The sequence below is a fragment of the Heptranchias perlo genome, chromosome 25 (assembly GCF_035084215.1).
Source record: "Heptranchias perlo isolate sHepPer1 chromosome 25, sHepPer1.hap1, whole genome shotgun sequence".
Taxonomy (NCBI): Eukaryota; Metazoa; Chordata; class Chondrichthyes; order Hexanchiformes; family Hexanchidae; genus Heptranchias; species Heptranchias perlo.
Window position 1 is genome coordinate 9,648,349 of NC_090349.1, and position 26,297 is coordinate 9,674,645.

Sequence of the window (26,297 nt, forward strand, 5' to 3'; positions counted from 1 at the left end):
CCAAGTGGCCAGCGTTCACGTGTGAGCCTCTGAATAGATATGGACTGGCTGTTGAACGTGCAAAGTCTACACGCACGCACTCTTTCAAGGATGGGTCACTAAACAGTAATCAAAAGCAGGAAACCTGCCTGATTTCTCCCTCCCTAGCCTAGGGGCAATGAACCCGATTGCTGCTCTGTGCAGAGATCAGCCAAATCCGCATTGTCACATTTCAGATGTCTTCACCATTTTTTCATAGAAAGGATTGGAAAATATGATACTTTGAGTGTTTTTGTTAAAGCAAAAGTATATTCTCACTACCCACTGATGTAGGCAGTGTAGTGTGTTTATTATTTTATATTATTACATATTAATGAAGTGAATCCAATCATAACTATTGCTCTGTATAGTCACCTGATGTAAAGCCTCGTGTCAGAATGATACCTGGGTTTAAATGGTTAAATTACGAGGACCGGTTGCATAAACATGGCTTGTATTCTCCTGAGTTTAGAAGGTTGAGGGGTAATTTAATTGAGGTGTTTAAGATGCTAAAAGAATTTGCTTGGGTAGATACAGAGAAGCTATTTCCTCTGGTGAGGGAATGCAGAACAAGGGGACACAATCTTCAAATTAGAGCTAGGAGTGAAATCAGGAAGCAATTTTTCACACAAAGGACAATGGAAATCTGAAATTCTCTCTTAAAAGGCTGTGAACAATTGAAATTTACAAGGCTGATAGCGACAGATTTTTATTAGGTAAGGTTATCGAGGGATATGGTGCAAAGGTGGCAAAATGTAGTTGAGGCACAGATCAACCTTGATCCAATTGAATGGATGGCCTACTCCTGTTCCTGTGTGCATAATTTGGTTTACACCATTGCAGTGCATTGAGGAACTGAGTTGGGTGAATTGTGTCAGATATTTTCATGTAGATGAATGAATAAATCATTTTATTTACAGTTTACCCTTCTCTGCTCCCTCTCTCTGAAGATCATTTATAGCCACTTATCTTCCCTTGGAGTTGATGTTGCTGCATTCGAGGGTCTGGATGGTATAAGATGGCCGTCTAAAGTCCGACATACCAGTGGAAATCTCAGTAATGAACTGTAGCAACCACTCGAGATTTACATAGCTTGCCAGACTTGTATGTCACTGTTTAATGATATTTTGATGATCCTGTTGGGGTGCTAAGAGAGCAGCATTGAAGCAGAAACCTGCAATCACTGCTCTCCCCGTTGTTGCTTGTGTGTTATTTGTCCTGATGAGGCTGGTCAGTTGCCCTGTTTCGTGCTACCTTCAGTGGCAGGTGTCAGGATGTATGAACTTTCAGGTCTAAGGGACCATCGGAGACAGAGTTTGCATCCTTTATATTATGGACTTCTGGTGGTAGCCAAGTGCCAGCTGAGTGGTAGCTCTCTCGTCTCTGAGTCAGAAGGTGAGACACACATGTGCTGCAGTAGCCACCCATCTAAGAATCCAGTTAACATCCCTATCAGGTACTACAGAAAGTATCAAATACATCCACTGAAAAGAAAACAAAATGAAAATCTTACATTTATATAGCGCCTTTCACAACCTCAGGACATCCCAATGTGCTTTATGGCCAATGATGTACTTTTGAAGTGCAGTCACTGTCTGTAATGTAGGAAACGTGGCAGTGCATTTGCGCACAGCAAGCTCCCACAAACGGTAGTGAAATAAATGACCAGATAATCTGTTTTTTAGTGATGTTAGTTGAGGGGTAAATATTGGCCAGGACTCCCTTTAAGAGAACTCTCCTTAATTTTGTCATACCAATTTCTGTTGGAGCTTCCTTTTGTTGTCAGAAAGCAGGTACATTTCAATTTTCTTCACGGGTCTCACAGTGTTAAGAATTTCTCTAAATACTGACGCATACAAAAACCAGCCGTGGACCTTCTGACCTGTGGAATTTTAAAATTTGAAGAAGTCAAGGCAGCAATCTGCAAGCAAAAGTTTGAGATTTGACACTTGGGGTTTCAAGGCTGGATTTGTCAACCAGAATTGTCCTCTAAACTGCCTGAGTTGAGGTCTTCCTTTGAAGCAGCTACTGGGGTACCACAAGCACTTGCAGTGAGTCGGGGTGTGGCCAACTGGGCCCCATGTGGCTGTTGGTGAGCGTTGCCTAACCCCGTTATTAGTTATAGATAAGGTGTTGAATTACTGAATATGATTTATTGGTTTGGAAGTAATTCAGTGAGTCATTTTTAATCCCAGAATTAGATATGAGCAAGATATTGAGCATGTTTGCTGGCAAGCAATTGGGGAAAGAATTTGTTCCATGAATGAACCACTTGTGCAGTGGGCACAGTGAATTATGTAGGTGAAATAGAATTAATGTTCAATGTCCTGCTGATGAATAATTTTTTTTATCACAAGTGCTAGTTATTGTTACAAAATATATATATTTTTAAATACCTATTGGCAAAAGCCAGGAGAATCACTCATTAAGAAGATGTTGAATGGTATCAGTATAAAGGGGGGTTCTGTGGAGTACATTGTTTTGTGAGCTAAGTACAACTTGGCTCAGTGGTAGCTCTCTCATCTCTTACTCTGAAGGTCCTAGGTTCAAGCCCCATTTCAGGACATGAACGTATAATCCAGGCTGATAGTTCAGTGCAGTACTGAGGCAGTGCTGCACTGTTGGAGGTGCTGTCTTTGAGATGAAACATTAAATCAATGCTCCGTCTGCCTTTTTGGGTGAATGTAAAGGATCCCATGGCACTATTCGGAGAATAACAGGGGAATTCTTCTCATGCCCTGGCCAACATGTATCCATCCAACAACACCAAAGATAGTGTACTGTGCACGGTTCTGATCTCAACATTACAAAAAGGACATAGAGGCACTGGTGAAGGTGCAAGAAGGATTTATAAGGATCATACCAGAACTGCGAGGTCATAACTATTAGGAAAGTCTGAACAAGCTGGGCTCTTTTCTCTGTAAAAGAGAAGGCCGAAGACCTAATAGAGGTCTTTAAAATTATGAAGGGGTTCGATAGTGTAGATAGAGAAGATGTTTCCACTTGTGAGGGAGTCCAAAAGTAGGGGTCATAAATATAAGATAGTCACTAATAAATCCAATAAGGAATTCAGGAAAAACTTCTTTACCCAGAGAGTAGTTAAAATGTAGAACTTGCTACCACATGGAGTAGTTGAGACGAATAGCATAGACGCATTTAAGGGGAAGCTAGATAAGTATGTGAGGGAGAAAGGAATAGAAGGATATGCTGATCGGGTTAGATGAAGTAAGGTGATAGGAGGCTTGTGCAGAGCATTAACACCAGCATAGACCAGTTGGGTCGAATTACTTGTTTCTGTGCTGTTTATTCTGTGTGATTATCTGGTCATTTATTCACTTTTTTTGTTTGTGGGACTTCTCTATGAATTGGCTGTTGTATTTGCCTACATAACAATAGTGAAAAGTAATTCATTGGCTGTGAAACACTTTGGGATGTCCTGAGGATGTGACAGCCGCTATGTAAATGCAAGTTCTTTTGTTCTAACTGCTTGTCGCGATGTCGGAGGATGTCTGTTAGCAGCTGTGTGTCAAAAGTTTTTCTGACGCAGATACTCGCCTTATTTGGAAGCAGTGAATGGGATTTTCTGCAAATGCAACTGTATTAAAATCACAAAAAATGTACCACAGGCTTGTGAAACATTTATCAATTGTTAGAAACATTGTTTGTCACCATGTTCTCAACAATGAAGAGAATGTGACTCCATAGGGATCCACCCACTATTGTAATACTGCCATACTGTTTTCTGTTGAAGCTTCCTTTCATTGGCAGAACACAGGCACATTTCAGGCCAGCTACAAGATTTTTAACATATTTGAAACTCCATAATCTATTTACAGAGTGAGTGCCCAGTTGCTTATTGAGATATTTTGTCAGTTTGACAGAGATGCACTCTTGTGTTGATTTCTCTGAGTGACAATGCCATCTCTGGCATGATGACGCATTTTTGGGGTGGGGGGGGTCTTCGGTGCATATTGTTACAGGAAAATCTAAAATGAGAATCACTCAGCTATATTTGGGGAAAAAATTAACTTACTGCAATTCCCACATAACAGGATGCAGGGCAGCTTCTATATAATTAAAAACAAAGTGCTTGCAGCAATTTTACTTGTAAACATCAAGATTTCAACATGGTCTCTTATTGTCACAGGCGCCAATTGTTTTTGTCTGGTGCTCCCATGAGAAAGTCTTGCTGGTTAGTGAACTAATGTGGGTCCTCATGCATGAACCTGAGTACCTGTTACTGGGATCCTATCCTTATCCTGTTGGACTGCCCTGTCTTGTGTCAGTGTGGGAACTGTGGTCAGTCTCCCACCCCCAATAGGCTAGCCCATGTCCATTCATCACTGTGTATCCAGGAGTATCTCAGCAGGTCACTACGATTATTGCTGTACTATATTTCGATATCCAAGCTGCGTATACCTTTTTGCTTTGATCCAATTGAATTTTACCCATGTGTTTCCTCCCATGGGAGCAGTTAGCTCAGCAGTTTGAGTAAGGCGTTACAATGGCCTCTCTTCCTTTCAATTGTGCTGCCCTATAGAAATTGGAACCAAGGGGTGTGTGTCATTTCATTTCATATATATATAAAACACAAACCTGAGACATAATGAAGTCATTGAGGCCTTTATCATTCACTGTGACTGTGGGACCGTGTCACATATATTTACATAGTGAATGTTGAGTTGGTAGTCACGAGATTGGAATGTTCTTTTGTTCCCGGTTGCTGAGTGGTATTTTCCATTAATTCATTTCCACAAATGGGAATGGAAATTGAAAAGAGAGCATTTGTCATGAGAATGTTGAAGGGCTGCTCTTGCACTTTGAGATGCAGAGTAACACCAAAGCAGGTTTCTTAATGCTGGATATTATAGAATCATAGAATGATACAGCACAGAAGGAGGCTATTCGGCCCATCGTGCCTGTGCCAACTCTTTGAAAGAGCTATCCAATTAGTCCCACTGCCCTGCTCTTTCCCCATAGTCCTGCACATTTTTCCCTTCAAGTATTTACCCAAGATTCTGTGAATTAAAAGTTCTTGGCCCCTGAGCCTGCTGATAGCTCATTGCCTTATGCCATGTTACTGAGCTGAACGGACCAGGAAAGTTTCTGTGCCAACTTGGCAGATCTTGGCCCAGGTGGCAGTGAGTGTACTACTGATAGCTACATTGTCCCTTGGCTGTGGAGTGGAAAGTTGGGCATGATTCCTGCCCCTGATCACTATCCCAAAATCTCTTCTGGAAGTGCATGAGTGCATGGGAGGGCCTACTTATACTCGATTGGATGGCCTCGCTGGTTGATCAGGCTGCTAACAGTTGCTGAGTAGGCTTGCATGTAAAGAGTGGCGACCTGGGTGAGGTATCAAGAGGGCAATACCACCCGCAGAGTGGTACCTCAACATGAATTGCTGTCTTTGAGATGGAAGGGATTAAAGGAGGAATTGAACTGAGGGGGGAAAATAGTTATTCCCTTTGGAGTCAGAATGAGAGAACGTTTTAATACAGGATCACCTCTTCCCATATAGGGGGAGAAATTAAAAGAGTGGTGGATCCACCATCTGCTTGTCCTTGCTGAAATGGCACCAGCAAGATATCTTCCCTGATCTTCATTAGGTTTCCTGTGGCAGTTCTGCAGAGAACATGGTTTATTCTTGTCAATCTGGATTTGACTTCTGCTGGATACAGTTCCATGGGCACCAACCTCCCTATGATATCTAGCCTAAGTAGCTGCTATTCATGTATAAGCCTAGATAGTATTGGCAAGTTGTTCACTAGAGGGGGGGACGTCACAGCTGAGCCCAATCCTGCCGTCCATGCTCGAGAGTTTTCCAGCAGGAGTCAGTGATTGAGTTGGGCCCCTGGCTGTGTCTCACCTGGAGTACTGAGGTTCCAATTATAATATCCCAACTACTACCTTGGCCGCGATCAACTAATTCAGCACAAGCTAAGGTTTGCATCTAGGAAGCTCCCAGCCTGTGTGCTCAATTGGTAACTTGTGAGGATCCGAATTATTTTGTGAGTGGCAGGATCATGTTTCATTGTTAGCACAAGGTCAATTTGAAATCCATTGTGGGCTGATATTAGCATAACACTAGCTCATGCCAAACAGAGGAAGGAGATCACAGGTCTAACTGCACGGATACATTGTGAAGGAAAACGGATTTTCATTGCCATACTGAGAAGGTCATTGTGTATCGGACAATAGGCAGCTGGCAATTAAATGGTAGTAGTTCAATTGTTCAATTCTCCTGATATTAAAAACAACCTGTTCGTGAACTTCTATGAAACCACAATGTTGTATTACTGTCTTAATGTCAGCCTCACTTTCCAGACCTCTTCTGAAGATCAGTTGCAAAGACATGTCACTAATTTTAAACCCTTTTGTTCTTTATTTTTCAAAAATATTTTAAGTAGTGAGTGATTGGTTGACCTCAGTGCCAGACTGGGGCTTGTCGTAGTTAATGGGTCAAACAGTGCGATGAATCACCAGCAATATAGGACCATAAGCTGCAGGTGCTCTTGTAATTTCAGTTCTGAGTGTTAGTTTGACCAGAGTGTCCATTGACACCACTGTCAGTCAATGAGTTGGAGGCGGGGCAGGATTCGCAGCAAACAGTGTACTTTACAGCAAACAGTCTATTTACTCGGCAAACAGTCTATTTAAACAGCGTACTCCAGCAGCGTACAGAGTCTATTTAAAAAGAGCCTCTACGAACTATAGCAAACAGAACTCATGACTGAAACTGCAGCAATATCTCCGGATAAAAGCAGGATTATTTCTCCAGCAAAATGCAGTGAGTGGAGGATAGTTACGTACCAATTATGTGCGTAAAATCAATCCCAGTCACTTTCAGCAGTGCGTTCTCCAGATGTGATTGGGTAATTCCCCTGTCAATCATCTCCATTCTGGCCGGGAATAGTGGTGTCACTATATGCTACCTAGTTTGACACCTTTCTAATGTTGGGCTTGCCACTTCCTCCAAGCCAGTTCTGCAATACCATCAGTATTTGCTGTTCAAAGAACTATAACATTAAGAAACAGGGGGAAAGGATATTAAAACTAACCATTCTACTCTGCAAACTCCATATTTAAATAACAAGGTGAATGCCCTTTTGACATCTGACATCATCAGACAAGGTAAATCAGCTGCCAGATAGTGAGCAATAGCAATAAAACGCCTTTAATTTCATTAAAGATTCACTGGTGAGCCTCTAGCATTGCTCATGGGGTTGAGGCTAATGCCAGGGTGAGAGCGTGGGGGAACGGCTGAGTGTGGTGGTGCTGGATACAGATGGAGGCTGCAAGTCGGCAGGCAGGTTGGTCCAATAGCAGAGCCAATATAGGTGTTGCTGAGGCTAGGCATAGGGGGCAGCATGTCCAAGTGGAGGCTGCGGTTTGAATCTGGGCTGTGGTTTGAGAGAGAAAAGAGAACTGAGCTGGGAATTTGGAGGGGACAGGGAACGGGCACTGTGACTTGGGATCTATGACCCCTCTGCTCTGCCATGAAGATCTTCCCATGGCGGTAGCTTCCAAAATAGTAGTAGTCCGTAGTCCTTCTTTGTACCCCATTGGGTGAGATCAGTCTGGTTCCCAGAATTTGGTATGTTTTGCAAGCTCTAATTGGACAATGTGGTTCTATAATTGAATTGCTAAATCAGAAAAAAGAAAAACGCACAGTACAAACAACCGATCAAAAAAGAAAAATAAATGCATTACAATTTATTACAAAGATATTGCGATGTTATTTTGATCTGTGAAAACATAGTTTCTCTGCCATAATAAGTGTCAGCTTGGCTTGCTCACCTCTGAGCTAAACGAGTATCGGTATAGCCCCACTCCTGAGTTTGTGCACATTGTCTAGGCTGACACTTCAGTGTAGTACTGAGGGATTTCAGCACTGTCAACGATGGTATTTTTGGATGAGACATCAAATGTACTTTCCTTGTGAATGGTCAATGCATGTGCAAGATCAATGGCACTATTTACGAAAGAGCACGGAGTTCTCCCGGTATCGTGGTCAACGTTCATCCCTTAACTAACGCCAGCCAAAACAGATTGGCTAGTTATTTATATCGTTTGCCATTTGTGGGTCCTTGTTCTGAACAAATTGGCTGCAAAGCAGTGGTAATTAATTGGCTCTGAACTTCCTTTGGGTCATTCTGCAGATGTGAAAGGTGCTCTTTCTTTGTTACTCTTTGTCAAGCTTGGTAACTGTAGTGTGGCAATCTTGGAAATGTAATAAAGCTAATAGTATGGTAAGATTGGACGGTGTACGAAATCACTCAACCGGTACTGCAGTAATATCCAGAAGTGGATTTCCAAGATATCCTTTGCTTTGTAATGAAACGTATGGTGATATGTCTGGTGCAAATATCCAGACTCACTTACAAATATTGGGAGTTAGTGGGTCAGTATTAAGGTACCCAAGGACCAGATCTTCCAGTAGTATGATTGGTGCTATTGTTTCTAAGACCCTACCCTTTTTCTCTCTGCAGCTTCAGACCTATCATTCAGTACATTGACCATCAGTTTGAACGATATCTTCATGATGAGAGTGGCCTGAACAGACGACATATCGTAGACAACCGAGTCCACTGCTGTTTCTACTTCATCTCCCCCTTCGGCCATGGGTAAGGAAAGGCTCTGATTCTACAGGGTATATGACCAAAAAATGCTTGTCCACGTACCTACCACTGTTGATGTTGCAAAAGAGCTTGTTTTAATGCTACACATTACTGTGCCAACAGTGAGTGAGGAAGGCCACATCCTGTTTTGACCATGTCACAATGGGATGTGAGCACGAGTAAACACTCAATAGTGTTAGTATGCGAGTGTTTGGAGCACGAGTAAGGGAAATCTGTATGAGGGGGGTCCCATATATGTCTTTTTGGCATCAGAGAACGTTACAACACTGAAACAAGCCATCAGATCTGTGCCAGTGTTTTTCTCCATGAGGCAGCAGCCTAATCTCACTCTCCTGCTGGCTCCCTGTACTCGATTTAATCTATATTGTTTTCAAGCAGCTTTCTTAATTCCCCTCATAATCTTCAAAACTTTAATCGGATCACCTCAAAACCTTCTCTCTGTCTAAATAAAACAAGCCCAATTTTCTTAATCTTTTGTCGTAGCTTTAGGCTCCTGATACCTGGAATCATTGTTTGCTCGTCTCTGTGCCGAGTGATAACTATGACATTCCTCATTAGATGGTTTCTGTTTAGTTCTTCAGTGGAGACTATGATATTTTTGGATGGGATTTCAGGACCGTAAAATAATACCAGGTGCAGATGAGGTGGAAGTAAGCAATCTATTTAACTTGGACCAGGACGCAAGAGGACACCAATACAAAATTCAGAAGCCTTGAGTAAGGTTACAGTTTAGAAATAAAAATCCCCCATAGAATAGTGCATATGTGGAAGAGACTCTCAGAGAAGGTAGTTGATTTGGGTCACTTAGCACCTTTAAAAAGGAGCTGGATCGATTTCTGTTGAGTCTGGGGATTGAAGGTTCTAGAGATATTAGTGGCATTTCTTGAATGCAGAGCGTCGTTGCCACACACTTGGTATTGGACAACACCTGCAGAGTGAGACTAGTCCATGTTATTGCGTCTTCCCTCTCTTGGTGGAGCTGTCCATTACTACCATGGTGCTCGGGTGAGTTTAGATGGTATTAACACTGGGAGTTGAACTCTTGATCTTATGCTTGGGTGTTCAACTATGTACTGTTGGAACTATTGTTATTTTGAAACCTTTTCCCCTAACGTTGCTTCTTTGAAGTTGTTTCTTCAGATCTCTATTTATTTACACAATTGAGAATTCCTATTTTATAAATAAACTCCTGCTTCCTCTGCAAATGGTGCTGAAGACATTGTCTTTTCATAACCTGGCCTTTTTTTCTATTTAGCTTGCAGTTTTCTCCCCTTCCCTTACCTCACCTCTCCTGACTATGGTTGCTCATTCTAGGCCATTGTTCTAAAGGTGCCGGACAGGCCTCTGGCACTTTGTCCATGTGACCATTCTTATTCAGGCCTGGACATTGAGTTCAGGCAGGTTATCCCGTTGTGGAGGCCATCACAGCCGAGTTTGAATCTTGTTCACGTATATGCACTTACAGTGAACACTAATGGATAAGATTGGGAGGAAAAATCCTGGCAAATTGTTTTTCCTCGCTCCTGATTGGCAAACTGGTACAGATTATGGCTCTAACTGGGGCACTTTCTGGTGGTTCAGTACAACAGCATGTGATGAATATACCCATATAAGCCTCTAGTATAGCACTCCTTTACCCTGTTTCTTTTAACACAGGTGTGTGCATGCCCATCTACCTGTTAACATACCCATAGTTCTCATTACTGGAGATTGCAGTATTCTATACCACTGATGTCTATTGAGTTATGCAAGTGATCCTAGTAGCAGGAGTCAGGTTCTGCAGCAAGATGAGCTACAGCCAAGTTTACAAAAGCAAGGCTAAACCAATGGTCTAAAAGATCCAAATGACTAAGAATTTCACTCCTCTGCTAATAAACTTAAGTTTTGTTGGGAATATCGAGTTCTGCCTTTTAACAATCTGGTTTCTATGTTGCAGTGAATTAGGGGAGAGTATGCAGTGTTTAACCATTTGCTATCTTGTGCAGTCTGAAGCCTCTAGATGTGGAGTTTATGAAGGCCATTCACAGCAAAGTAAATATTGTACCTGTGATTGCCAAGGCGGACACACTGACGCTGAGGGAACGTGAGCGACTGAAGCGCAGAGTAAGTAGTTCTAGCTTCTGATCTTTGCAAAGTTCTGGGAGAGCAGTGACATAAAGCTGAGTGAAGTCTTAAGTTTATTACAGTTCCCGCTACTTTGATTTACCCATTTGTCTGCTACAATTTTCAGCTGCATGTATCTGTTGTTTTCACTGGAAATTGCTCACTGGCATCCAAAAGAGATTTTAATTTGTGTTTCTAGAGACAGCATAACCCCTTCCTGCAATGTTTGGGCACAGCTCTCTGTGGAGTATGTAGTGATGCCACATAGCATGGCAATGTTGCACCCAGAGCCCTTCAACCATGATGATTGTTGATATCCTTCCCAATAGTGTATTGCGTGTCGGGTACCGCCCCACCCAGTGGCCATTCTTGCAATAAAGCTCCTGCACAGCACATCGGTAACCATTTTCTGCTGTAACACTATTGCCATGCATGTTGAACTGAAGTGTTTAAATCCAACTGGATGTGATATCAATTTTCCGAAATGTGGCTGGCTTTTCTGCTGTTGTTCTGTTTTCAGTACAGAACTGCTTGGGGCGGTATGTGTTTCTTCTCATTTGTTTGCCATTTGTTTGTGCTTCGAGGTTGGAATGGGTTAACATTAAGAGCAGGTTTAGAAGAGGTGTTTGTTTCTGAAGGAAGTCTTTGTTTCAGAAGCCCTTGCAGCTTGGTAGGAGGGCCGTTCTGTACATGAATTGTAGCTGGCCGTTGTAACAGCTACAAGGAAACATAAAAGTCTTTATCAGTAAACTAAGTTGTTGCAGGGACTGTGGACCTAGCCATTTCACTGTCCCAGCTCTCGTTCTCATGGATGCAGAAATAAAAACTTCTGTGCAAGTCACACTAGATCAAAGGGTTGAGGCCATTGCGGCAACAAGTCACAAGCTAGCGATAAAGATCCCTTTCCAGCATGGCTTTCGAAAAAAAATATTTTAAGAGTAGACATTCAGTATCTTTTCACACATGTTTCTTTTAAAGACTTATTTTGATTCTCTTTGCAGACTGCTTTTTGAATCCTGGGAAATGTACAATTTGTTAGCCTATTATTCTTTTGTTTTTGACCTGGGTCAAACTATGTATCCTGTAAAATTGCTTTGCAATATTTGTACCAAAGCCCATTCAATGATTCATTCTGCTGAACAGAAATAAAAGACCAAAGCAAGCTTCTGTTTAAAAATGATCAACAGTTAACATAGAATCACATAATTTTACTGCACAGTAGGAGGCCATTCAGCCCATCACGCCCATGCCAGCTCTGAAAGAGCTAGCCATTTAGTCCCTTTCCCCATATCCTTTTTCAAATATGTGTCCACTTCCCTTTTGGATTCTACAGAGGAATCTATTCTGTACTGGGTACATAGTGTCATGTATTCTGTACTGGATACACAGTGTTAACAAGGAATATGCTACATTCATGAAAATACTACTTCTGAGTATAGGGTTATACAAAAAGAAATGTTTCTTTTCCCTCCTCAATGAGCAGGTAATTTGTCAGCTTGGCTCTTTTGATAGGTCCCTTGCCCTGAGTTGAAAGGCTGTGGGTTCAGGCCCCACACTAGGTCTTGAGCATGTAATCAAAGTTGACAATTTAGTGCGGGGAATGCTGCATCGTTGAAGGTGCTGTCTTTCAAATGAGATGTTAAACAAGAGTCCCCATCTGCCTGTTCAGTTAGAAGTAAAAGAAGAGCAGGGAATACTCCCAGGGAATTATCCCAGTTTCTTGGCCAACATTCACCCCTGAAGCAACACCACTTTTTTTTAAAAAAACAAACTAACTGTTTATTCATCTCATTACTGTTTGTGAGACCTTGCTGTCGGCGAACTGGCTACTGCATTTGCATACAAAACAGTGACTACACTTCAAAAGCAATTCTTTGGCTGTGAAGTGCTTTTGGACGCTCTGCGAATGTGAAAGACGAGACAAATGTAAGTTCTTTCTTTAATGCTATGTTGATAAAGCTCCTTTTTAAAATGGAACTGGATGCATGTTCAGCTAAGAATAGAATTGAAGACTATGAGGGCAAGTTTTTCCCCCTTTCGCAACCGCTCTTGCTCTGGAAAATGAAGTATTCTTTCCAGTAATATTTTTGGCAAAAAGGTTGGGAAGTGCATCTGAGTTCATGAAAATTGCAAATGGTCATCTTAAAAAAAAAAAACAAAGTACTCAAGTTCATAAAGCAACAGCATCAGATAGATTTCATGTAAAAAAAAAACTTTGGAGGCTGCTATGGAATTAGGGGAAGTTGTGGTTGCAAACTTTCAATGCAAGAGTAGTACTGAAATACCTATAAAATATCACGGTCTAATTTCTGAGCAAAGTCAAAAGTACGATAATGAGAATTACAGACTGGTTAGCTTGACATTTATAGTTCGAAAAATATTGGAATGCATTATAAAGGAAGCAATTGAATGGCATTTAATGAGTAACGATAATGGAGTAGAGTTTCCCCATTGGGCGTAATCAGGAAATTGCGCTCAAAATGCACTTGAAATTGCGCTGGTTAGGTTACAGTTCAAGTTTCTGTTAAAATTCATTTGCTTAATCACAAACGTAAAATCTTCCATGAACCAGTGTAGTCGGGCAGCCTAATAGAACATAATCGTTTTCTTTCCATTAAAAAGTATTCTTTAATGTATTTAAGAGTGGTAAACTGGTGCAGTTTTATTAATACTGCTGAAAATGGGTTTATCACCAAAAATAAGCATTTTTAGTAGGGAGCCCAGTCCTCCGCCTGTGAGTAAACTGATTTAATATCACTGAAAATGACTTAAAAGAACTATACTGAACCATTTAACAGTTTCATTGGTGTACACTAGTCAGTTTCTAAGTAAATTATATATTTTTTGATAAGAAAAACTTTTAAAATGTGCCTATTAGTGCATATGCGCCTAAGAGAAAAGGCAGTTGATACAGTAATTTGTAAGGGATCTGAAGACTAGGGTAACTGTAGCATTAAAAATTGGCTAAATGATGCAGATCAAACTGTGTCGTATGGGAGTGACCAACTTGTGTCTTGCAAACCACTTACGGCTCTTTGGCTGAAAATGGCCCTTTGAATGCTTTGTTTAGATGTTCTGTGAAGATACTTGGTCCCATGTCAGAGATGCAGAATGATAAAGGATGTGATCTATCTCAATTCAGCAGACAGCCTTGCTCCCATTCTGATCCAGTTAAGCTGTGTTTTTAATTTATTTTAATATATTAACTATCTACTGATAGATGCACAATAAGAACTGGCACCCTCCTTGGTTATATCACAACACATTAATGAAGAGAACGATCCTAAGCTCGTGTTTTATTTTAAAAAAGCCCTCTAAAATCATTTTTATAAAAAGAAATTGCACTGTGTTTAACCCTTCCTCCCCATTAATGTTGGATTTGGTAGATTTTTGAAAAAAAAAAGTATAATACATTGATATACTTCTATCTCAAATGCTGGCTGTTATTTTCCTGTTTTCAGCACAATTGCTTGAACTGCTTGTAGGTGGCAGCAAGATAAATTTATTTGAAAAATGGTTGTTCTAAGTTGTTCCTTTCTTGGATGGGGCAATCAACAAATAAGAATTTCTATAACATCCAGTATACAGTTTTTGAACTTCATTATTCAGTTCTGAGTTTGGCTTTAGGTTCTGCTTTTCAGGTTGTGAACTTGAACACACAAGTTCTTCGAGCTATTGCTGTGGACTTTGGCGGTTGTATTTTTCTTCCAAAAGTTTTTGTAGCATTTCTGTGTGACTGAACGAAAACAGCATTTTCATTCAGCAAAATCTTGATCAAGTCGAGGTGTCCATAAAATAGAAGCAGAACGAGAAGCTGTTGTGTATAATAGAATAGGGAAAAGTTCAGAACTAAAGCAAATGTAGCTGAAATATATTTTGGATCTGACTTTTGGAGATATTGGAAAAATTGGACCTTTTGATCCATGACTAGGCTCATGACAGATAGAAAGATCGATTGACGGTGAAATAGAGATTTGGTAACTGGACTCGTTGCATTAGAATCATTTGCAGTTCATTAAGATTAAAATTTGCAGGATGTTCTGTTCCCTGTGTTTGCATCATAACTGATGGAAAATTGACTTTTTTAAAACCATGTATTATTTGAGAGGTGAAATTCCAAATGTCCTTGATAGTCAAAACCTTGGTGTACCAGGTGTGATATCCATTTCAAGAACATGCTTTTATTTCTTAACTAACAATAAGCCTAGAATGGTCCTGCCATAAGATAAATTAGCTGTTTGTATATTTGTGGAATCCATTTTGAATCATCTAATTTTAACCTCCATGCCATGGAGTGCCTGCCATACGCATTCAGCCTTTTTTGGGCTTTGGCCTGAAGCCCAACAAAGGGGGACAACGGTGTTGTGACCACCATAATCACAGACCTCCAGTGCTGCCAGCCTCTGGTGCAGAAAGGAAGCTGGCGGTGTTAATTGGAGTGAGAGTACACTCGCGTTTTTGAGATAAAAAACTGCTGCTGGTAACTGGGGCGAGGGGGAAAGAGTGAGACAAAAAGAAAGCGAAGAGAAGAGGAATAGGGGAAAGAGGTAATGAGAGGGAGAGTGTGAAAGGAAATGAGGAAGTAATGGGGGAAAAGAGTGAGACGAAGAGGAATGGGGGAAAGAGGTAATGAGAGGGACAGTGTGAAAGGAAATGAAGTAATGAGAGATAGAGAGAATGAGGAAGAGAGATGCACAAGGACTGACAATGAATGACAAAGCAGCAAGGAATGACAGAGCTTGGGAGATGGAGGGATTGTGATTGACAGAGAGAAGCAAAAGGAATAGAAGAAGGAATGAGAGGAGGAATCGAATGAAAGAGCACAATCCAGATTTGAAGTAAATAACTGAAACAAAGCATGTCTAAAGTCACGATGATGTGCAGGGTTTCAGAAATTTCTTCCATTGTATCGTGTGGTTACAGTGCGAATGTAAGTGGCAATACAGTAAACTGTATTTAGAAAAAGTGGTTCTTCATCTGTATAGGTTTTTTTATTCTCGCTTTTGAGCTTTGAAAAGGTTAGCCACTTTGTTATAGTTCTTATTGGATAATTGTGGCTGGGAGGGGTGGTTTATCGTTTTTGAGCTCTGAAGAGAGACTATTAAACCTATTCTGATTAGGGTTGGGTGGGGGGGGATGGTATAGAGGCTAAGGATAGACATGATCCCAAGTTTTAAAATAAAGGAATAGAGCACGTGCATTCAGAGAGAGAAATCAAGATAGGAGAACCAGAGAACATAAGCTGAAGAATGTTCAAACTAAACTTCAGGAATACCTGTTTTAAGCTTCGGAGAGTTTGGCTTGTGGACCTGACAGGATGCAGGGAAAAAACCTTTCTGATGGGCAGTTCCTCTCCTGTTCTCCCTCGTCGTCAGAATCTTTCTTGTCTAACTCTGTTGTCAATGCCCCTATGCTCAGTATTCTGCTTGTTCCCCTTGAACAGCTGTGGTGCTCTCCCAATTCTGGCCTCTTGCATATCACTGATTTTCATCCCACCACCATTGGCGGCCGTGCCTTCAGCTGCCTAGGCCCTAAGCCCTGGAATACCCTCCCTAAACCACTCCACACCTCTCTCTTTTAAGATGCTCCTTAAAACCTACCCCTTTGAACAAGCTTTTGGTCACCGTTTCAGTCTTGATGCCGTCCTACACTATTTGCCTGTATCTTATTTTCTCAAAAATAAAGAAAATTTCTTGGTGGTCGTACTGCTTCTGGACTGTCCTGATATTCTGCTGCAGGGACGTGTGAAAGCAACACAGCAGAGTTTCATATGGTGTTGCTGCCAGAAAGACGCAGAGCAGAGTGATGGAGCCATGCGACGCGTTTTTGAATAAACACACAATAGAATGAACATTCGCAAAGAAATTGTCAACATTTTTTTACAGCCCTTCTGCAGGGAAAGCTCTGTGAGCTGGAAGCTAATATTTGGACGACTTGTTTCTCATGAGAAAGTTAATTGTAAGAAGCCTTACAATTGGGAGGAACGAGACTGAGTGAAACAGAATGTTTCGGAAAGAGAATGACAGGCTTTCTTGTGTTGTAAATCCACATTTCCACAGGAAAGCTGAAGGCAGATAGGCTGTAATAAATATTTCAACAGCCCTAGCTGGGGCTTTCCCTTCATTGTTTCACTCGGTGTTATCTGAAGGATCGCTGCCACGGCAATGATTCAGTGCCTTTTCTTGGGCAAAGTTGTCAGAAGCCTGCTGGAACGGGATATAGTTGGTCTGAATGCTACAGCTGCTTAACACCCAGCAAGCGATTTTAAAAAAAAAAGAAAACTGTATTAATAAACCAGCTCCACTCCTGTGCTGAATGGTAGCTGGCGGCTATGCAATTGTAGAAAAGGAGATCTGTATTGCAATAGACTTCAACTTCATTCCGCATCCCCTGCAGTTGTAATTTGGGAGCACAACTATTCCTTTATGAGCCATCCATTAGCAAGGAAATGTTGTCCAGCTCAAACCCCTTTTCTACTGCCCATGGAATATTGCAGAAGAAGAAAGTTCATTTTGGGGTGAAAGTTGGGAGTATTCGGTCAGCTAAAACGTTGTCTCTGACACAAACATCATCTCTGTAGGCTATTTTGTCTGTATCCAGTAATGTTGCATTTATGGTATTTGGGGTATCTCTTGGAGGTGAACTATCCTTAAGTTGTAATTATATCGATGGGTTTACGTTACATGTGAGACACTGGGATGAGACTGTAGCCTTGAGGTTATTGCAGGATTTTTTTTACTCTGAGCTTTTCCTTTATTCCATTTTGGTTCTGTTCTCTTAATGCTGTGCTAACACAGATACTGACTGACTGCCCATGATGTTGATTGCTTTTATCACTTGCTACTACTGTCTAGTTTTCGTTAACCTTCATGAACTAAGCATTTCTCACATGCTGCTTGGATCCTCAATATCTGTTCTTTTTAGCATAAGACTTGTCAAGACAATGGTCGAACCCAGTGCTTCCCTACCTCTCATCCTGCCTTAGGGGAAATGTTCCTGTATTGAGTCACCATGGGTTCACAGTTGCTTTATCACCACTGATGGAGTATGCAGGGGGATGTTTGGTGAGTTAATGCTGCACACCCTGTGTCACTGCATCTCGAAGAATCCTTCCTGTCCAAAGTGAATTGATTACCTGGAAACCACTGTTCACTTCACATTTTATACTGCAAGATGTATTATTGTAAAGTCCTGTGATAATCTGCATATCTCTTAGCTCTTGACAGTCACATAATTTTCAGCTTACAGATAGTTATCTCTTTTTTTATATAAGTTTCTATTTGTTTTTATAGAAATCTGGAGCTCTGGTTTCAAGATGTGCTTTAATTGCTGGAAGGCTTTTCTTGTAACTGGTCATGTTCTGTGTCTCCAGAACTTTTCTCTGGGTCATGACTGAAGTGTGAAAGTATATTCAGCAATGCTGACAGAAATACTCTCGAGCCTTCAGGATGCATACTGCTGAAATTGCAAACTTTTACATTCAAATTGAACTTTTTAAGAGCTGTGTTCTCATCCTGAGCATGTTTCCATAGTGAGAAGTAGTGCAATGCGTATGAGTGGGACTCTTAAGTTCAATGTGTTGGTTCAGCGTGTTTGTTGGGGGCCAAGTCTGTTTTGACTGCTTTAAAATCAGAACTTTATCAGCCTCAGACATCCTAAGGATGGTATTCACAACCATGTGACTCTACAAAGTTAACTCACCAACCTTTTGGCTTGGCAAAATAAAGAAGAGACCAGATAAGGCTAATTATGTCATAGTCTTGTCCATTGATGCCAGTAGCAAAGTTCTTTGGATCTAATAGGTGCACCACTTGTGCAGGATTCCGCAATATTTCTGGAATGATAACCTAGTAAACAGCCAATATGGATTCAGAAGGGAAAGATCCTGTTCCGCCAATCTCCTTGACTTTTTTGAGGGAATGATGTCCCACTTGGACTGTGGAAACCCTGACTTTCAAGAAGCATTTGACAAAATTCCTGCATGAAAATTTGCTAGTAAAGCTCATAAGAGTAAAGATTTAGGTTAAAATTTGGGAATAGGTAAGAAATTGGCTGAAGGGTATTTCCCTTGGGTTATGTTGTGATAGGGGACATGTTGAGCGGAATGGCCAAGGGATCAGTCTTGGAGACACAGAAAGTGACCAGTTACAGGAAAGGCCTTCCGGCGGTCAAAGCACATCTTGGAAACAGGGACCTCTGCTCTTTCTAACTGACTTGGATTTGGAAAGTCAGTGGAAATTGGTCAAATTTGCAGTTAGGACATGCGGTTGAATCTAAGGAGCTTGCTTGGAAACTGCAAAATGAGTTGGACAAAATATACAACTAAGCGCATAGGAAGGAAGAATAGGTAACAGAAGTACTCCACGAATGGTGTTAAAATAGCGAATGATGAAGAGGGGCACATTGCATGTCCAACCACTGCAAAGCAGCAATCAACAAAGCAAATGGTATTTTGAACCATATAGCCAAAGCAGTTGGTAACCAGCACAAAGGAAACTTTGCCCAAAATGTTTAGTGCTCTGGTCACACCACCCCTTCTTTGTTATTTCTCTCCATAAATATTATGAAGTGCAATTATGAATCTTGAAAAAAGCTTCAAAAATAGCAAGCTAGTTCTTAACTTTTCTCATCCTTTGCATCGAAGTATTTAAATTACTGCAGATTTGATCTGAAGCATTGTTGACTTTCAGTGAACCCAAGTGGGAATTGGCTATTGTATAATAAGCTTCAGACAAATGAATTTCCCACCCCACTGATGCTTGCGTTGTGCACTCGGAAAATGTTGCTATAATTGCAGCAGTTTGCCCTACTAAATTCTAGGATAGCACCTGTCCCAGCATATTGTACAAGAAGGGAATATACATTTGTTTGCTGTAAATTTGGGCAAAGGGACACCGATTCAAACTAATAAAAGGAAAATTGAGTGTAAGACAAGGGACACAGTGTCAAACTAGTAAAGGGTAAATTTAGGATTGATATCAAGAAGTTCTTCATGCAAAGAGTCATCAACACATGAAATGGACTTCCAGTTAGAGTAGTTAAAGCAAATACCCTTGAATCCTATAAGAAGCAATTGGATGCTGTGATGGGGCTACTAAAGGGTCTTTTTGGATGGATGAAATAAGTTGAGCCAAATGGCTTTCCTCATCTGTATTTATCTTGTGAACTGACTTGAATAACAGCCAATGCTGTCTCATTCCCTTATGACTTTCCATTACATTTAATGGGGAACTACTTTGTGGCCAATCGAATATTCTCTTTGCACAATGGCTGACTTCAAATGTCTGAACTGTACAATTCTTTAGTCACTGCATTGAAAGCAGGAAAAGAACTCTTGTTTAAAGGCGGAAACCTCCATATATCATCTTTCCAAAAAGTTGCAGTGGTGGACCTGAAAGTTCTCTTGTGTAAAAGAGGCTGTGTATTCTATTGAGTTGTCTTGTAATTTATGTTACAAATGTTCCAGTATGTTTACTGGTGCTCATCAGTCTTCCTTTGTTCCTGTGTTTTTATGCTTTAAAACTGCTTCTCCGAAGCAGCTGTGAGCCAACATTTTGTGCACGAATGCACGTATTTAGGATGGGAGGGACATAAGATTGATACCCGTGCCAGTTTCTCACTGCCTTATTTCTGCTTCGTCTGTCCAAGCTCCCTTGAATGAGAATTTTAAATGGAACATTTGTTAAAATATTAAACAAGAACTTGCTTTCAGGCATGAGTGAGAAATAGAGGATAGAGGAACTGCTGATTGTAGAGTTGGGATTCAGAAGCGAGTAGTCAAACTAGCAGTTTATATTAGCCAACGCCTACATTTATTGACTTTTTGCTTAGTAGGCTGTGAGGTTTGATTCTTACTGATCTAAAGATGATTCTGGAGTAGAGACTTTGCAAGCATATTGACAAAAGGATGTTGGGTTTTACAATGAATCTGACCCTTTTGACATTAAATGGATACTGATGCATTTTACTAAGTTAGTAAAATTGGTCAGTATTGCCCTGTGCAGGATGAAGAGTAGCAGGTTACCTTTTGTTTCTTTGTAAAGTAACATTTAAAAAAAAAAATTCTCATCCTTGTATTAAATCTCTCCCTATCCCCGTAACCTCCTTCAGTCCCTCAACCCTCCGATCACTGCGGTCCTCCAATTCTGGCCTTTTGCATATCCCAGATTTTCTTCGCTCCACCATTAACGGCCGTGCAACAGCCTAGGCTCTAAGCTCTGTAATCCCCTCCCGATACCTCTCTACCTCTCCTCTTTTAAGACTTACCTCTTTAACCAAGCTTTTGGTCACCTGCCCTAATATCTCCTTATGTAGCTTGGTGTCAAATTTTGTGTGATGATCGTTCCTGTGAAGCTCTGTGGGGCGTTTTACTATGTTGAAGGCGCTACATAAATGCAAGTTGTTGTAAATTAGCTACTTAAACTTATTTTTTGTCAAGAGCAACAGCTACAAATCTAATTGTTTCAAGGCCATATTTTGCGTCGGCAATACTCTGTACATAGCTTCTATACAAAGCTATGTAACAGGCTGTGCTAGACCGAGCGAGAAAAAACGGATAAAGATTGTTTTGCACTGATGGCAGACATTGAGTATAAGGATATGAACATCTTTTGTGGTCTTGCTGGGCCTGGGTGTGCTGGTGGTCCATAAGCGGTGTCTGCAATAGGTGTGTATTAATTGTAGAATTACAGGATTAGCAGTAGCTGGTGTGAGCCGATGCTGTGCAGGAGCGTCAGCTGGAATGAGACAGGAGCCAGTGTCCCAGTGAGAGCCCCGCAGTATGTTTACATTATACGGTGCAGGAGGTCAGCAAGATCCATAATCAGCATAGGGAAAGATAAGGGGCAACAGAGAGCTCTCCAGCAGGGTCTAATCCAAACACATCACACTGGAGAGGAGGACATATCTTTATTGATAACCTGTGCCCTGATACAGCCACTGATAAAGTCCTGCTGTTTGTGGTCTTTGACTTAAATTAATTTCTCTGCTTCTGCAGGGTTGGAATTTTAACTAGTCAGTTCCTTATACTAGAAAAATAAATTTCACAGACTGTCTCCTGTCTGAGTGGTGATGGTAGTCATTGAAATATTCATGTGCGTTCTTAACAGGGCTGAAAAATCAACACTTTAAATACTTTGGAATTAGCTATTGGTTCAATGGAACTTGCTGAAGTGGCCATTGCTAGTGACTAATTGACTTTAAGTTAAACATATATGTACAGACAGTGTGCCTGTGCTGTATACAAAGGGCTAGACCCGATTGACCCTATCCATTTCCCGGCCGTTCTCTCTCAGCATAATTTCAGCTAAGAACGCAACACAACAGTACTCAATTGTATACAGTGACAATGTCGCTGATGTATGGAATATATTGGGGTGGACATGCCAAATGCAGAAAAACGTTCAGATGGACGATGTGCACTAGCTTAATGTGTTTTAACCTTGCAGTCAATTCATGATGAGTGTGTTTTGCCATTCCTGCTGATACCCAGCTTTCAATGAAGTATTTTTTTAGATGAATTAGATTCTTGATCCAAATAAAACCTTAGTGCTTTTCCTAGATGTTGATCTTTGCCCTTTTCCATCATGAACTAGCATTTTATTTGAATCTGAATGTTGTCTTGCAGCTTCCAGACTAGGTCGACCCATCCAGCGAGCTTGGATTTCAATCTATCCGTACCTCCGGATAGACGTAGTAGTGCTGGTTGGTGAGGGACGTTCATGTCCAGAGCTGTTGAAGCAGGACAGCACAATCTGCGTTAAAATGAATTTTGATATTGACCATACCCACAATAATTGTGAAACATTTACAGCATTTTATAGTGTGCTGTATCTGAAGATGGTTTAAATGTGTCTTAGAACTGGACATTTTTTTTTACTGCTTCACCACACTTCTTGCACTATTCACTTGGCTCCTTTACTGGGATTTGGCCTGAAACCTATAACATAATGGAAATTTGCACTTAAGCATAATGGAGTATTCTGTCCATATATTCTCGCTTCTTTGCAGACGTTTCTTCACACTCTGTCTGTGGATGTGACCACATGGGTCAGGATTGTCCTCGCATCTCTTCAGATGTTTCATCTTCTGTCCATGCTTCTCAATGTAGTATCGCCCTCTCTTTGCTCAGGTTCGGAGTATTCTCACTTCTCCATGAATGTTGTTTACTATCTGGAGTGTGAGATTGGCTCAATGGTCGCACTGTTGCCTGAGTCAGAAGGTTGTAGGTGCATTCCCCATTCCAGGATTTAATCCAGGCTGTCAGACCAATGCAGTAGTGACGAAGTGTTGCATTGTCGGAGATGCTGCCTCACGGCTGAGATGTTAAACCAAGGCCCTGACTGTTCAGATGGACTTCAAAGGTCTCATGGAACCTTTTTTGAAGAAGAGCAGGGAGTTCTCCTAGTGTCCTGATTAATTCATTCCTCAAGGCCCCCTAAAAAGATTAACTGGTTAACATAAGAAATAGGAGTAGGAGTAGGCCATACAGCTCCTTGAGCCAGCTCCGCCATTCAATAAGATCATGGCTGATCTTTGGCCTCAACTCCACTTTCCCGCCCGATCCCCATATCCCGTGATTCCCCTAGAGGCCAAAAATGTACCCATCTCAGCCCTGAATATAGTCAATGACTGAATGTCTACAGCCCTCTGGGGTCGAGAATTCCAAAGATTCACAACCCTCTCGAGTGAAGAAATTCCTCCTCATCTCAGCCTTAAATGGCCAACCCCTTATCCTGAGACTATCCTCCACCATCAACATCCTGGAGGTCACCATTGACCAGAAACTTAACTGAACCAGCCACATAAATACTGTGACTACAAGAACAGGTCAGAGGCTGGGTATTCTGCGGCGAGTAACTCACCTCCTGATTCCCCAAAGTCTTTCCACCATCGACAAGGTACAAATCAGGAATGTGATGGAATACTCACCACTTGCCTGGATGAGTGCAGCTCCAACAACACTCCAGAAGCTCGACAAAGCTCGGGGTCCATGTCAAAGCAGCCCACTTGATTGGCACCCCATCCACCATCTTAAACATTCACTCCCTCCACCACCGGTGCACCATGGCTGCAGTGTGTACCAGCTACAAAATTCACTGCAGCAACTCGCCAAGGCTTCTTCGACAGCACCTCCCAAACCCGTGACCTCTATCACCTGGAAGGACAAGGGCAGCAGGCGCATGGGAACAACACCACCTGCACATTCCCCTCCAAGTTACACATCATCCTGACTTGGAAATATATCGCTGTTCCTTCATTGTCACTGGGTCAAAATCCTAGAACTCCCTACCTAACAGCACTGTGGGAGTACCTTCACCACACGGACTGCAGCGGTTCAAGAAGGCGGCTCACCACCACCTTCTCAAGGGCAATTAGGGATGGGCAATAAATGTTGGCCTTGCCAGCGACAACCACATCCCATGAATGAATAAAAAATAATTCCTCTTTGTTCTAGACTTGCTAGCCAGGGGAAACAACCTCTCAGCATCTACCCTGTCAAGCTCCCTCAGAAGCTTATATGTTTCAATGAGATCATCTCTCATTCCTCTAAATTCCAGAGAGTATAGGCCCATTCTACTCAATCTTTCCTCGTAGGACAACCCTCTCATCCCAGGAATCTTTGTTGCACTGCCTCCAAGGCAAGTATATCCTTCCTTAGCTAAGGAGACCAAAACTGCACACAGTTTGGTGGTCTCACCAAAGCCCTGTACAATTGCAGCAAGACTTCCTTACTCTTGTACCCCTTGCAATAAAGGCCAACATGCCATTTGCCTTCTTAATTGTTTGCTGTACCTGCATGCTAACCTTCTGTGTTTCTTGTACAAGGACAACTAAATCTTTCTGAACACCAACATTTAATAGTTTTTTACCATTTAAAAAATATTCTGCTTTTCTATTTTTTCGACCAAGGTGAATAAACTCACATTTCCCCAAATTATACTCCTTCTTGCCTATTCATTTAACCTGTCTATATCCCTTTGCAGACACTTTGTGTCCTCCTCACAGCTTACTTTCCCACCTAGCTTTGTAGTGTTATTAAACTTGGATACATTACACTCGGCCCCTTCAGCTAAGTCATTAATATAGATTGTAAATAGCTGAGGCCCCGGCACTGATCCTTGCGGCTCCCCACTAGTTACAGACTGCCAACCTGAGAGTGACTCGTTTATCCCTACTCTGTTTTCTGTCCGTTAACCAATCCTCTATCCATGCTAATATATTACCCCCAACCGTATGAGCCCCTATAGCAACGTTTTATGTGGCACCTTATCGAATGGCTTTTAGAAATCCAAATGTACTACATCCACTGGTTCCCCTTTATCTACCCTGCTAGTTACATCCTCAAAAGACTCTAATAGAATTGCAATCATAATTTCCCTTTCATAAAACCATGTTGGCTCTGCCTAATCATATTAGGATTTTCTAAGTGCCCTGTTACTACTTCCTTAATAATAGATTCCAGAATTTTCCCAGTGACTGATGACAGGCTAACTGGCCAGTAATTTTCTGTTTTCTCTCCTTCCTTTCTTGAATAGCGGTGTTACATTTGCTACCTTCTAATCCGCTGGGACTGTTCTAGAATCTAGGGAATTTTGGAAGAACTAGCTGCGCCTCTAGCGAAACTGTTCCAGTACAGCTACACACTGGCATCTACCCGACAATGTGGAAAATTGCCCAGGTATGTCCTGTCCACAAAAAGCAGGACAAATCCAATCCGGCCAATTACTGCCCCATCAGCCTATGCTCAATCATAAGCAAAGTGATGGAAGATGTCTTCGACAGTGCTATTAAGCGGCATTTACTCACCAATAACCTGCTCACTGATGCTCAGTTTGGGTTCCGCCAGGACCACTCGGCTCCAGACCTCATCACAGCCTTGGACCAAACATGGACAAAAGAGCTGAATTCCAGAGGTGAGGTGAGAGTGACTGCCCTTGACATCAAGGCAGCATTTGACCGAGTGTGGTATCAAGGAGCCCTAGTAAAATTGAAGTCAATGGGGATCAGGGGGAAAACTCTCCAGTGGCTGGAGTCAGATGGTAGTGGTTGTTGGAGGCCAATCATCTCAGCCGCAGGACACTGCTGCAGGAGTTCCTCAGGGCAGTGTCCTAGGCCCAATCATCTTCCACTGCTTCATCAATGACCTTCCCTCCATCATAAGGTCAGAAATGGGGATGTTCGCTGATGATTGCACAGTGTTCAGTTCCATTCGCAACCCCTCAGATAATGAAGCTATCCATGCCAGCATCCAGGCTTGGGCTGATGAGTGGCAAGTAACATTCGTGCCAGACAACTGCCAGGCAATGACCATCTCCAACAAGAGAGAGTCTAACCACCTCCCCTTGACATTCAACGGCATTACCATTGCTGAATCCCCCACCATCAACATCCTGAGGGTCACCATTGACCAGAAACTTCACTGGACCAGCCATATAAATACTGTGGCTACAAGAGCAGGTCAGAGGCTGGGTATTCTGCGGTGAGTGACTCACCTCCTGATTCCCCAAAGCCTTTCCACCATCTACAAGGCAC

General features: G+C 41.7%; 1 protein-coding gene across 1 annotated transcript in view; it reads left to right on the forward strand.

Annotated features, from left to right (window-relative positions):
- Window positions 1–26,297, forward strand: part of zgc:63587 (uncharacterized protein LOC393431 homolog) — a 130,315-nt gene that overhangs the window by 37,998 nt on the left and 66,020 nt on the right. The window contains exons 7-8 of the mRNA XM_068005546.1: window positions 8,511–8,645; window positions 10,646–10,763. Coding sequence (XP_067861647.1) covers window positions 8,511–8,645; window positions 10,646–10,763 — 253 coding nt within the window. The remainder of the gene's footprint in view (window positions 1–8,510; window positions 8,646–10,645; window positions 10,764–26,297) is intronic.